Genomic DNA, 14,148 nt, shown 5'->3' on the forward strand with positions numbered 1-14,148 from the left:
GAACTTGCTTTGATCCACCGGAGTGCACAGCCCCGCGCCCCCCTCCCACCGGAGCGCTGCTTTACCGCGTTATATCTGAATTCGTGTTATATCGGGTCGCGTTATATCGGGGTAGAGGTGTATTATTAATCGTTAAGGCGGTCTTGCAATTAGAGGTGTCTATTTGCTGACACACCTGGGTCATTTGCCGTGGTTTTGGATGGGCAAGTAAAAGAGTGTTAGGTTTTTTTCATTGGAATCGTCATTTGTTTTTTGTGCTTCTGAATTTTGTTCAGCACATAGATACAATGATGGACGGTGCTGGAGAGAAAGATAAACCATAGGAGACACACGGAGCACAGATAGGTAGATAACCACAGGAAGATCTTAGATAGCTGAATGAATAGGTAGATAAACTAGATGGTAGTGGTATCAACATCGTAAGGCTAGGCAAGGAGATTGGGTGCCTGGACTGGTATATTTTCCTGGCCATTTTGCAAGGCTGTGATGAGATGTGTTTCAACAGTAATCAGAAAGCAATGGCTAAAGAGACTAGTATCCAACTCTTCGCTTTAAAAGCCGTTTCTATGGCACTTTACCCTTTTATTTGTTCCATACGGTTTTGATCAAACGATGCCGTTTGGAACAAACAAACCTAAAAGATTATTTAAAACAAGACACCCGACATCCCTAACAAGGCCGATATGTGAGACGCAGCACCGAACCACCTCGGGAATACAGAGCTGGCAGCAGCGAGAGCTAAATAGCGCTGAAAAGGTCAGGTTGTGTTGTGACAGGGAGCACAGACTGGCTCCGAGTCAGGTGGCTTTTTCACCCTAAAAATAGCCTGGATGTGCGCATCGTTCTTGTAAAGCTACGCGTGTTGCCGATGCAGAAACCAGCGTGGGTTTCCCAGCTGTGCCGAGGGAGCTGTAGACAGCAGCAGCCTTTACGCTGTTTCAATATTACCGTCAGCCCAGGTGTTCCAAACCTGGCTTTAGAACTCCAGAGCAGGAGGCTGGATTAAAAAACATGATTTGTTAATAAATACGTGAATTTGGAGCTCTGTTGATTCGGCTCCTGATTTCTGAGCCGTTGGGCTGTCCTCACTTCATACTTTGAAGCTTTGCTCCACAACCCTGATGGCTAGAAACTTAGGTGCCTAAATACCTTTGAGGTTCTGGGCCAAATTCTCATTGGAATCGATCCCTTTTGAGGGTCTGGGCCTTACTTCCTTTTTTAAATGAAAGCTGAGATTCTCATGTACAGGGGTGGCTCCAGGCACCAGCGCAGCAAGCGTGTGCCTGGGGCGGCAAGCCGCGGGGGGCGGCGTGCTGGTCGCCATGAGGGCAGCAGTCAGGCAGCCTTCGGCGGTATGCCTGCGGGAGGTCCGCCGGTCCCGCAGCTTCGGTGGCAATTTGGCGGCGGGTACGCCAAAGGCGTGAGACCGGCAGATCACCCGCAGAAACGCCGCCGAATCCGCGTGACCAGCGGACCCCCCACAGGCGTGCCGCCGAAGGCCACCTGACTGCCATGCTTGGGGCGGCAAAAAACATAGAGCCGCCCCTGCCTCTGTAACAGGAGGCTTTAAGGACAACAGCAAATACCATGAGACACTCGATAAAAGTGCGAGTTGGGCACACTGCTGTTTAATTAATTTGCACTCTCGCTTAGACAGTAGAACTACGTGCCCTGTTTTACTTTCTATTTAGAGTTATTTACTGGGTCCCCTTTGCTCGCCCGGTGTCAGCGTGTTTGGATTTCTACATTGCGGGGGAATGTTTCATTCCTAACCAGCAGCAAAAAGGAACCACCCAGCTGTTTTCATGGACTGTTGGATGTTGTTTCAGAGCTTGCGACTGAACGTTTTCGTTGTGCAGTGCCTTCTGTTTGCTTACGCCCGTCGTTTGAAAAACCTCCTCTCTGAGGTTCCCAGCAGTGCCAGATGTGGTGCCATCCAGACCTGGTCATGCCAAGCATGATGGGCATTGGCAGCACAAGTCTGCACTTAGGTGTAGGGACATTAGCCAGCACGTACGGACATTAGCCGCTGGCTGAGCTTGCCATGCACCTTTCCCTTCGCTTCCCCCAACCACGTTTCATAGACTCAGACTTTAAGGTCAGGAGGGACCATTATGATCATCTAGTTCGACCTCCTGCACAACGCAGGCCACAGAATCTCACCCACCCACTCCTGTAACAAACCCCTAAGCTATGTCTGAATTATTGAAGTTCTCAAATCGTGGTTTAAAGACCTCAAGGTGCAGAGAATCCTCCAGCAAGTGACCCGTGCCCCACGCTGCAGAGGAAGGCGAAAAACCTCCAGGGTCTCTGCCAATCTGCCCTGGAGGAAAATTCCTTCCTGACCCCAAATATGGCGATCAGTTAAACCCTGAGTATGTGGGCAAGACTCACCAGCCAGCACCCAGGAAAGAATTCTCTGTAGTAACTCAGATCCCACCGCACCTAACATCCCATCACTGGCCATTGGGTTTCCCACGGGTGTGCTCCAAGACAGAGCACAGCGCCTCCCTTGGAGCGCCAGCTCCTCGGCTCGGGGGGCTGTCTGTGCCAGCAGCACGAGTTGCAAGTGCCTGCTGGTCTCTTGTTTCTCACTGGGAGGCAGCACCGGAATCTTTAGGTGGCATTGGGAGTGTGTGCACTTGTGAGCATAGCACTAAGGAGGGTGGTGGGACGTCATGGCTCAAGTCCTCCACTGGGGGAAACAGGCAAAACTCCATTGAAGCCAATGGAACTGACCCCGTTTACATCAGCAGAGAGCTTGGCTCACGCTCTCGCTCCCAAGCACACGCCCGGACAGACAGCCGTCGGAGGAGCAGGCTGGCTCTGGGAGGGCTGAAAAGAACCAGGCCCAGACTGTGATTTCCTAAGGCAGGCTCTCTGACGCAGGTCCCGCTGCCTTGTGCTGGACAGAACGTCCACAGCCATTGCACCGTATCTGCACCGGACCTGACAGGCGAGTGCTGTCTGGGGGACTCGGAAAGGACGAGCTGTCTGATGAATCACTTACCTCTGCTTGCACTTGGCTGATTACATGGCCTCTAATTATAGCCCACCCTTTGTAATTGCATGGGGCGTCTGGTAGGAGGCTGCCTGAGCGCAAGACAGAAAGCCACTCAAGCTTCCAGGGACTTTGGAGTCAATTGCAAGCACAATTTCTGTAACTACCGCCTACTTGGAACGGGCCGGCCCCTGCCTCCGAATCCTAAAATTAGGCTTAATAATGAGGAAGGCGGAAAATGTCTTTTCAGACAAGTTCCTCGGTGGTTCACTGTAATCATGGCCTATTAACTGACTTGGGATCTGCAGTTGCACTGAGGAGGCTGCTTCAGGGCTCAGCACGGGCAATTCGAGGACACGTTGTAACCAGGAACGGGACTGTTTGGTCCCTCCACCCGGGAGTTCTCAAAGGCAGAACCACTCGCTCATGTCGGACCTTAAAAGGCCGCTTGTACGCCTGTGCCCGTGTTGATGGCAACGTTCTGCTCCCTGATCCGCTCAGCCACTCCCCGCTGCATTCTCCTGCGCTCCTTGCCAGCCGCTCCCAGCAGGAGCTCGCTGCTTGTAGCGACAGCAGTGTATGGGAGCCAAGAGGCAGCAGGGGGCTGAGAGCTTGGAATGCTGCGTTTCTAACCCTTTGTATAGCACTAGAGCGGTGCCAGGCGCTCCAGACCCAGGTCAGCCATGCGGCACACCCAGGGCCGGGGCAGGGAAGTATTACTTTCCTGATCTGGAGGGGTCAAGTGAGGCACAGAAGTTAAGCTCCTGGGGCAGCACAGCCTTCGCTAGGAGAGCCGGAGATGGACCCCGGGAATCCCGGTGCTGGGTACTAGTCAGCACTGCAGTGGGGAAGATGTATGGGGGACAGGGGTCATGGCCCCGGAGTAAGGTGCAGTTTTTGCTTGCGTGGCTTCACAGGCAGAGGGCTGGTAATGCAATGAGAGTGCTAAAGATTTGGTACCTTCTTGAAAGGCCACGTCAATGAGGCATCTCTTCCCTAATCTAATCAAATCAACGGTCCAAGTGCAATTAATATCCTGTCCTGCTCCCTTAACGCAGCCTTGTCAGCCAGGGGGAGATGTGTAGCCAGAGTTTCTGCGGTTTACCCTATAAAGGCAGCTGCTTTCCCACTTCGCTGCCCGGTGTTTGTGCACTCACAGAGCCCTCGTTCCAGGAAGGTACTGATACCGTCTAGACTTTATTGATGTTGTGTCAAGCCAGGCAGTAAACCCCTCTGATCTTTTAAAAGGTTTTTTAATGCCATAGAGAAAACGATAGCCGCAGCGTGTGCTGCTCCCAAGGCCAGCGTTCAGGGTGCAAACTGAGCCTTCGTGTCTTCCTCACGCAAGGTCCCGCCAGCCATTGTGCTCTGAGTGAGCGCGCTCCTTGCAAGGCCTCCAGCACACCCAGCCTGAGTGGATTGTGTGGCACTGCTGAGGGGAAGTTCACAGCGCCAGCTGTCTGCTCTCCCTAGGAGTGGCAGTCACTTTAGCTGGCTGATTTCAGAAAGCGTGGTCTGAAACGGGGCCCTGGCCGGCTCTGCACATTGGTAACGGGAGTTGCCTGCAGCTCAGACGGGCCATGCAGCTTTGGCTGGGCCAGACCCACTGTTCTAAAAGAGAAGTCTTGGTCATTTGTTCTTCTTTGCAATTAGATGAAATGGCTGCAATTCACTTCTCTCCTCCTGTGGGTCAGGTGAGCCCATTCAGGGCAGGGAAGTGAGGTTACTCTTAGTGGGGGGGGCGGGTAGTTAAGAGATCAAGTGGGGCAAAAAAAAAGGCAGCTCAAATGACCTTTCTGCTGAGAGCGGCTGACCACAGGCCTGGTCTAATCCCGGCTCTGCCACTGATTAGATGGGTGCCCTTGGGCACCTCACTTGCCCGCTCACTGCCTCAGCTTGCCCACCTCTAAAAGGGGATCATTTACTAGTTAATAGTGATGCACTTTGAGCTTTATGGGGGCCATAAGTGCTTTACAAAGGCAGGGAGGGAGGCGTTGAGAGGCACAGAGGGGCGAAGTGACTTACCCAAGATCACCGAGTAAATCAGCGTCACAGCCCAGAACAGAACCCAGGCGTCCTGGCTCCCGGATCTCAGAGAGGTGGCGAATGAGTTAATGAGAGACTGCGCAGCCTGCTGGAGCTGAACAGCGCCGTGACACAGGCCCCTTCCCTGGCCTGACGCCCTGGTGTTCTCCCTGTTCCCCTGCAGCTCAGTCCTCGTTAATAGCATCTCCGCAGACCGAGGAGTTCTTTGATCTCATCGCCAGCTCCCAGAGCAGGCGGCTGGATGACCAGCGTGCCAGCGTGGGCAGCCTGCCCGGCCTCCGCATCACTCACAACAACCTGGGGCACCTGCGCATGGAGGGGGATGCCCAGGAGCCAGGGGACGAGTTCTTCAACATGCTCATGAAATGCCAGGTAGGCAGTTTGCTCTTCTGCACCGACCCCAGGGGTGAGACTCTGCTCGGCCAGGGCCAGCGCCAACTTTCCTGCCGCTCCTCGGGCCCATCCCGAACAGTCGGCAGCCCTGTACGAACATGGGGCAAGACCAGCAAAGGGCCCAGCCTCCTCTCAGATTGCCCAGATTTGTGCCTCCAAAACAGAAGAGCAGGTGCCAGTCAAGGTCTTGTGCTGCTCTGTGATTGACACCTGCCGTGAGGTAGGCCGAGGCACAGGGCCCACGCCTGTCCAGTGAGTGCACGGTGCCCAGGCTTTGCCTGCAAACCGGGAGGGAGGGGGGCCTGAGAGGCTGGCCCATTAAAGCAGGATTCACTCCAAAGCCTTTTAACAGCTGTGAAACGCCCCTTCCTCCCTCCCTTCCCTCTCCCTCCCCCCCCAGCCCTGGGCTCAGGGCCACTGTTCCTGGCTCCCTTTGTTTCCAGGGTGGGATTCTTCTGCCCACCTCCTCATGACAACCCCTTTGGGCTCCTGCCAGCTGCAGGGCGCTCACTGTCTCCCCAGCCAGATAAAGCCAGCGGTCGCAGAATCCCCTGCGCTCGGGCAGGAACTGTTTCTAACACCTGTTTCTCCTCCCCTCCCCTCGGCCGTGCCAGTCATCCCGGATAGACGACCAGCGCTGCGCTCCCCCGGACGCCGTCCCCCGTGGCCCCACCATGCCTGACGAAGACTTCTTCAGCCTCATCCAGCGCGTCCAGGCCAAGCGTATGGACGAGCAGAGGGTGGATCTGGCTTCGGCCCAGGAGGACCAGCAGCAGAGGAGACCCAGCTCCAGCTAAGAATTGGGGGTTTGCTTTGAGGAAAGTGTCGTCTGTTGAAAAACTGAGCCCAGCTGCTCCGTGGCAGACGTTCCTGGGGAGGAGCAGCCCTGCCCCGTGAAGGGGGTGGGTATAGAGAGGGAGGGGGTGTTTCCTGCCACTTTTGGGGGTTTATCTTTCCTTGGCGTAGGGGCTGGGCAGGTTCACAAGCTGGGGACAGTTTTTCTATATGGCTTTTTATAGGCAACCAATGACTGTTCTACAGCTGAGCAAAGCTAGGAGGAACTGCTCACACACGGCTCGGGGCTGGGCCCAGAGTGCCAGGGACGTAGACTGAGAACTGGTGAACTGGCTGCTGCAGCCCCCCCGCCAGCGGTGCCTGGGAGTGTCTGCACCCCCCTGCCGAGCTCTGTGAGGAAGGGGCGGCCAGAGGCAGAGGGTGCAACCGTGGAGAAGCTGAAGGCGGCCAGCAGTTAGTGTAACCCTGAGCCCTGGCTGCAGCGACCATGGTCCTACGTGCCGTAATGTATTTTATTTCTGCCACACGTGGGCTAACGGGGCACCTCCCTTTTCTTTGGACTCCTCCCGGGTCTGGCCAGGAGCCGTTTGGCGCTGTCTTCACCAGCCTGCCAAGGTGACAGTGGGAGCCATTGGAGCTGGGGTCCTGCCCTGCAGTGCCAAGCAAGGCCAGCTCAGATGCTGTGCACACGTGGGGCTGCCCCCGCTCAAGCAGCAGCAGCATGGAGATTGCCCCTACCTGTCTCCGGTGCCATGCTGGCTGTGCTGTTACAGGGGAGCAGGGAACTCTGGAGTGGAACCTGTGACCAGGAACCAAGTGGTCCCCGGTATACTTGGCACTAGCCCCTGACAGCTGTTGGCCTGTATCAAAGAGCTCCTGGGTGTTTGCCTCACAACTGGCCCTGCTGGCAGTGAAGCCCACGGGGGCCCCATCGGGTTCAGGTGGAAGCAAAGCAGCAGGGGCTAAAACTTGTTTTGCTGCGTGTTGTGAAGCTGGAACCTCACGCCCCAGGGCTGTCACTCCAGCCCCGTTCACTACCCTAGGAATACAGCTGCCACGTGTTTTTAGAGGAACGCTGTTAGTCTGTCCAGTGTGAATCTAGCTTAGAGCACTGCCCACATCTAAGGGGCTTAATAGCACTCCTCCTTTCTCTTGCAGTAGGCGCTAGAGGCCTCCAGCCTGGCAGGCATGATGTGGGCTAAGCACAGCAGCTCTTCAAAGTGACAGGAGCGCACAGGGAAGGTGCTGACTTTGGTGGGGACTTGTCACTTTCAAATAGGCTGAAAAACAATGCCCCTCCCTCCCCCAAAAGCCCTGAGCCCGCACCCAGAATGGGGCTAGCTGTACCGAGGTGCCACTTTGCACTGCTGCGGCAGCTGGGACTGGCAGGGCTGAATCACAAGCTGTGCCGGTCCTCAGCGGGCCGTCCAGCTACTGCTCGTCTCCCCGAAGCCCATGCCTGGGTCGAGGGCCGAGTCCCTGTCGCGCTCAGGAGCAGCAAGAAATTCAGCCCGGTGGCACTTAGCCCAACTGAACGGATGCTGGGAAGAGGCACCAGTGCGCTAACATGTGTAGATGTTCTCGGTGCGAGCAGGTAGAATTCACCCTCAGTACTGCCGGATGGATGGATGGGGCCATCGCTCCCTGTATTGTATTCGGTAAGAGGGGCCACCCCGCCAGGCTCCTGCTGTTAAGACAACATGACCAGCTGTGGACTTGTGCCCCTGCCGTGCCTGGCCCGGCCACAAACTGGAATCTGACCAATCAGCTTGCGGAAGCGTGATGTAATTGCCATATACTTGAATGTATGAGCTTATTTATTTTTTACATGTGCATTTGCTAATGTCATTTTAAGGGGGAATTTCAACCCCCCCGGTACTTGTTTTTTTCCTTAAAAAAAAAAAAAAAAAATCTGCCAAATGAATTAATATATAGAAATACATAGGGCTTGGGGAGGGGCGGGAAGGGTTATGCTTAATAAACATTTGTGGTCTAAACTTCCATGCCAAGAGTAACTGTCTCCTGCTTCACTAGAACACAGCAGCCCCTTGTCTGGGCTGAGGGCTCCCAGCCCGAGAGAGAGAAGGTAGGAACCAAGGGCTTTGGGGGTTGTGTTTTTCAGGAGAACTCCAGCAGCAGTGCAAGCAAAGCCGTGCCTGGGGAAAGTGCACAGGCTAAAGTTTAAGCAGGTGCTTACGAGCTTCCCGGCTCTGTTTGCACTGCCTGCCAGCCCCTGCTGCAGGGCTCTTGGGGAACAGGAACTGGCTCTCCCAGCCAGTGATGACAGGTCAAGCAATGGGTTAGAGGCAGGACCCAGTCGGGCCTGTCTTTCCTACAGGGCAGGCACAGGGAAGCTGCGATGGGACAGAGTTCCAAAGCCTAGGAGGCCTCTCTCTCCCAGGGCGAGTCAGTCCTACCCTAGGGGACCTGGAATGGGGAGCCAAGTCCCCTGCCCAGGGCAGCGCTGTCCACCTACAAAGGTTCAGGGGCCGCTTAGACCTTACTGGGGCATACACTGACCTGCGTTCACACACCCCAGCTCCAGGGTCCCGGGCGTGCACCCAGCCGGTCTCCGTTTCACCAGGCAAGAGCCGCACCCGTTAGAATGCGGATGCCCTGGGGCTGATGCTCCAAGGGCCAGCTTTGCTGCAGGGATTGCAAGGGTGGCCACAGATTCCCAGGACCAGCTGGGCTGTTGGACTCTTCACAGCTGCCTTCTCACACTAGCCCTTGGACACACCCCTCCTTGGGCCACACGCTCTGGATTTGCTTGCTGGCGGCGATACCGTATCACTAACCAGAGCAGTCCTGCATAGCTGGGAGCCAGTGAAGTCAGGGCTGGACGGCGTTAGCCCTACCCAGGGCAGCACAAAGTCATTGGCCAGCCGAGGTGAACAGTGACCTTAGCCTCCCCACTCACGGGCTGTCCTTCAGCTTTCACGATGAAGCAGGCGGCATTCGCCTGGGGAGCTGAGAGCAGCCCCGCTAGAAGGCAGTTTGCCAGCTCAGCTGAGACCCACACTCCAGCCCCCGGGAGCGCTGGGGCAGCCACCTGCGCTGCTAACGAGGAGGATGGAGGCTGCTGGGGAGGGCAAGCTGCGGAGACACAAAGCAGAGACTCAGTAAGTAGACTAGGGACAGACCTTACAGCTGGCCCCCGGGTACAGACCAAGGAGAGAACTGCGAAAGGACAGGCTGAGAGGAACATCACACACCAAGGCTGCAGGCGATGCCCAGCCCTTTGGAATGGTGGGGGGGTTGGGTCAGATGCCTGATGTTTCCGCCTCCTCCGGCGGGGAGCAGCGAAGGGGTTTGGGATCCTTCAGGCATGGTAGGGGCTGTTCTGTAGCTGCAGGTCTACACCGTCATCACAATGCCTCTGCTCCACACACCAGCAGCCTCTCTTGCCAGGCCCACGGGGAAGCGCTGTAGCAGGAGCCGGTACAGGGTTAGGCTGAGTGGGGCTGGCCCAGGGAGGGGCGTGGATTCGAGGTTGGCAGACAGGAGCCCTAGGACTGACTCCCAGCCAGTTCCCAGCCTCTCACTCCCCTGGGCTGGCTGGGAAGGAGGCTCCCTCTCACCCCCTAAACCTCAGGCCCCAGGCCTCACTCTTGCACAGCCTGTAGTGAGCTGGGCTCTGGGCGTGCACACGGGGGTACAGGGCAAGTCCACCAGAAACGCTAAGGGGAGGTGAGGGGGGAAGCCCAGAAAGGCTGGTACCGGCTGTCGGGTCTCATCGCCTCCTGCCAGCTGGGACGGGAGCCTCTGTTCTGCGCTGGGCAGCGGGCCTCTTACAGCACCTAGAAAATGGAAGTCACCCAACATGAGAATGGCCATGTAAGGAGTGCCCAGGGGACAACCCCCTGCCAGCTTGCCATGCAATCAACAGCCTCCCTTCGCCCCATGCACTAGAGGGAAATCCTGGCACGTTAAACCCACTTCCTCCAAGGCACACATTACCCTTCCTCACAGCTTCAGAGCAGCACACCAGGGGCTGAGGGGAGACAGGCTGTAAACCACCAGCCTGCATTTACAGCAGGTTCAGAATAGCAACAGGGATAGCTAGCACCCCAAAGCTACAGACAGCACAAGAAAGAGGGCAGCAACTGACCAGTACTATGCACCAGACCAGGAAAGATTTGGACAAGGTGCCTCTCCGCTTTGGCCTAACATTTGCTCAAGAGCTAGCACGGGTCACAGCCCTTCCTGAGACCCTGCCTCGCCCACGGGGGTGGGAGGGTTACACTTTGTGGGAGTCATGGTGAGAGGAGTGTGAGGCACCTCTCCTCCTAGGAGCCCCCAGGAATCTCCCTCCCCTCACCCCACTCCCCCCCGTGCATCTGTTGTTGTCATGCAATTCCCAAGCCAAAACCAGCAACGCAAGGCCTGTGCTGTCCCCAACTCACCTGCAACGCAGCCACCAAGAAACCGGCCCCCAGAGTTAATGGAGCCTGGAACAGCGCCTTTGTTTGCCCCCATCAGGATCAAAGGAGGCTGCAGCTCTTGGCCTTTCCAGATCTCCTCCGCTCCCTGCATCTGCTGACGAGCTGGACGGAGCCCGGAGTCCGGACCAAGAAGCTGAGAGAGAGCCGGAAACTGGGCCAGGGGTGAAGGCTGCGCAGGGTGGGCTGGATCCCTAGCGTAGCCAAGGCCCCGCAGATGCTGCTGCTCAGTCTAAGGGGTGGGAGAAAAGATGTCCATCAATCTGCAGGGAAAGTTACCGGGGCGCCCGCAAGGAGCCTCTCGAGGCTAAGGCAGGGGCCCGCTTCTCGCCCCCTAAGCATCTCCTTAAGCCTTCCAGGCTGGCAGCCGCTTGGAGTCATTCAGCGCTGAGCATAGCATCAGCTCACCCGCCTCTCTTGAAAGCAGGGACTCTCCACCCCGCAGGGGGTCGACAGGTTATTGGGGGGGGGGGTCGCAAGCTGTCAGCCTCCACCCCAAACCCCGCTTTGCCTCCAGCATTTATAATGGTGTTAAAATACATTAAAGAGGGTTTTTAATGTATAAGGGGGGGTCACACTCAGAGGCTTGCGATGTGAACGGGGTCACCAGGACAGTAGTTTGAGAATCACTGTTTTAAGAGCTCTGCCATGGTGACACCTGCGGGGCGAACCACGTATTACAGGAGGGTCGGGCAACGGTTAGTATCAATCCCGTGTTCTTACATAGCACCTTCCACCAGCCGCAGCTCTCAAAGCGCGTCTCAACCTATGTGCGGTCGTGCTTTGCACGTGGTAATACAGCCCAACCTTCCCAGAGCACCTTCCTTCCCCAGAGCCCGGTACTCTTCGCAGGTGAGCAGGGATCGCTCCCGACACCCGGCAGCTACTGAATAGCACATGGCTTCAGGGGTACAGTGTCCAGGGGCCTGCAGGGGGAGGACGCAGTTACCCCGAACCAGGGGCGGATTAACAAATTTGCCGCCCCAGGCCATCAAAAAATTGCCGCCCTCCCCCCCCGCCAGCTCACCTCTGCTCCCCCGCGGCAAGCCGGGAAGGGGAGTTGTGGCACACTCAGGGGATGGCGGCGGCGGCGGCGCAGAGGTGAGCTGGGGCAGGCCGGGGAGCGGTTCCCGGCCCCCCATTACTCCCCGCGCCTGCGGGCCCTAGCTCACCTCTGCTCCGCCTCCTCCAAGCACGCTGCAACTCGCTTCTCCCTCCCTCCCAGCGCGACAAGCCTGGGAGGGAGGTGGAAGGAGGGAAGCGTGGCGCGCCTGGGGGAGGAGGCGGTCCGGGGATTTGGGGAGGGGGCAAGAGCAAATTTGCCGCCCTAGGCCAACAATACGCCACTGCCCTGAGCGCTGGGGCTAACACTTGTCCTGCTAGAGGTATCAATGGGAGCCACAGATGGCCAGGCCAGTGGGTTTACGTTTACAAAAGGCCTGTGCTTTGGTTGTTAAGCTGACCAGGGAATTCCTAGCACTGGTTCCTGGATTGGCGAAGCCCACGTCAATTGCCTTTCTCTAAAGCATTTGGGTTACTGGGCCAAATCCCCAGTTGGAGTAAGTCAGCACTGCCCCCGCGACTTTGATGGAGCTGCACGGATTTACAGCAGCTGAGGATACGGCCCACGGCTGGTGATGTTTTACCGGACGTACTCCCTGGGCTCTGTGCAGCAGGGGGCTGGAGGGGGTGAGAGAAGCGGAAGCAGCTTTTGAAGCAGCAGCCGGTGCAGGAGAGAACGTGCCAGCTGGCCGCCTGGTACAAGGTGATGTCATCTCCCCGCCAGTGCTGGGCAGTGCTGAGACAATGCTAGAGACAAGCATGGCCTGTAGCAGGGGTCCAGAGCCTGCCAGGGAGACAGAAAGGAAGATCACTGCCAAGGTCGCAAGGCTATCACAGCAGTGGGTCACACTGGGGGCAATGCAGCCTAGTGGTTGGGGCAGAGCAGTGGAAGACGGGATTCCTGGCTTCTATTCCCAGTTCCTTAACCTTTCTGTTAGCCAGGCCTCTGTTAGATGGGTGGGGGAGAGGGGCTTGGACAACCCACTGTCTGGGACTCTGGCGCTCTGGGCTCAGTTCCAGATAGTGCCAACAGACTCCCTGTGTGATGCTGGGCAAGACACTTTGTTGCTCTGTGCCTCAGTTTCCCCTGTTACGTGGGGGTAAAAGCACTTCCTTCCCCTCCCTTCTTTGTCTTTTTATATAGTAAGCTCTTCAGTGCAGAGACTAACTCTGTACAGCACCCAGCACGGGGGTGGGGGGGGACAATCTCAACTGGGCAGTCTTAGACCACCAGTAAATGAGAGAGTCATGACGACTGGTGCTGGGGTTTGATCTCCACATCTGTAGAGCGCAGGGAGAGGCGCAGCTGTGCGTATATACCGTATAGAGCTGGTCACCCCCATGGATTTCTGGGCAAACAGGAGAGAGTCCAGAGGAGAGCAACAAGAACGATAAAAAGTTTAGAAAACCTGGCCTGCGAGGAAAGGTTAAAAAACTGGGCATGTTTAGTCTTCAGAAAAGATGACTGAGGGGGAACCGGATACCACCGTTCAGCTATGTTAAGGGCTGTTAGAAAGAGGACAGCGATGGATTGTTCTCCATGTCCAGGAAGGTAGGACAGGAAGCAATGGGCTTAATCTGCAGCCAGGGAGATTTAAATTAGAGATCAGGAAAAACTTTCTACCTCCCAGGGCAGTTCAGCTCGGGAACTGGCTTCCCAGGGAGGTGGTGGAATCCCCGTCATTGGAGGTTTTATGGACAGGCCGGACAAACCCTTGGTCTAGGGTGACTTGGTCCTGGCTTAGCGCAGGCGAGGGGATTTGATGGCCTTGCGAGGTCCCTTCCAGTTCTAGGACTCCATGAGACAAGCTGCTCCAGCAGCAACGCATCGGCCCCCAGGGCTTGGGCTGAGGCCGGACGCCATGCGCCACGTATGGGCAGAGGGGGCTCTCTGTGGAGCTGCAGGTTCAAGCACTGGGCAAGGCTCCCGCATGCTGCCACAGCACTGTAACCTCTCGCTCCTGGGCTCCTTCTAGCCACCGGCTACCGCCAGCACCAAGCAGCTCTGTGTGAGCAGAAAGGAAAGCAGCCCTCGAATGCAACTCTCCCTGAACAGCCCTCTGGATTCCCTTCCTCTCTGCCGGTCGAGGCACTACACGGCCTGAGAGTCCACCTCAAACAAGCCCTTCTACTCACGCCGGTTACAGAGGCGGGCAGCTTGCCCACTGAGGCTGGCCCATGGACAGAGACTGAAGGCAGCTCCTGGGAACCAGCTGTGGAGGGGGAAGCCAGCAATGGTGCCTGACTGGATTGCGCTCTCTCCTCAGCAACACAACCCTTCTTGTTGGGCTTGGGGGTCTCCTATAGGGTGGGACGGGAAGCCAGGAGGTTAGCAGAGCAGAAGGGGAGTGGCTATGGCCACAGAACACACAATGAGCCGGCTCATCTGGTCTGTGTTTGGGGTGCCAC

General features: G+C 56.8%; 1 protein-coding gene across 4 annotated transcripts in view; it reads left to right on the forward strand.

The window, feature by feature from the left end:
- GPSM1 (G protein signaling modulator 1) overlaps positions 1–8,236 on the forward strand; it is a 147,533-nt gene extending 139,297 nt beyond the window's left edge. For all 4 annotated transcript variants that reach the window (XM_054007265.1, XM_054007263.1, XM_054007264.1 and 1 more), the window contains 2 exons: positions 5,211–5,419; positions 6,055–8,236. In XM_054007265.1, the coding sequence (XP_053863240.1) occupies positions 5,211–5,419; positions 6,055–6,237 (392 nt within the window). In that variant the 3' untranslated portion in view covers positions 6,238–8,236. The remainder of the gene's footprint in view (positions 1–5,210; positions 5,420–6,054) is intronic.
- The last annotated feature ends 5,912 nt before the right edge of the window (positions 8,237–14,148 follow it).

This window comes from Malaclemys terrapin, chromosome 17, assembly GCF_027887155.1.
Source record: "Malaclemys terrapin pileata isolate rMalTer1 chromosome 17, rMalTer1.hap1, whole genome shotgun sequence".
Classification (NCBI taxonomy): domain Eukaryota; kingdom Metazoa; phylum Chordata; order Testudines; family Emydidae; genus Malaclemys; species Malaclemys terrapin.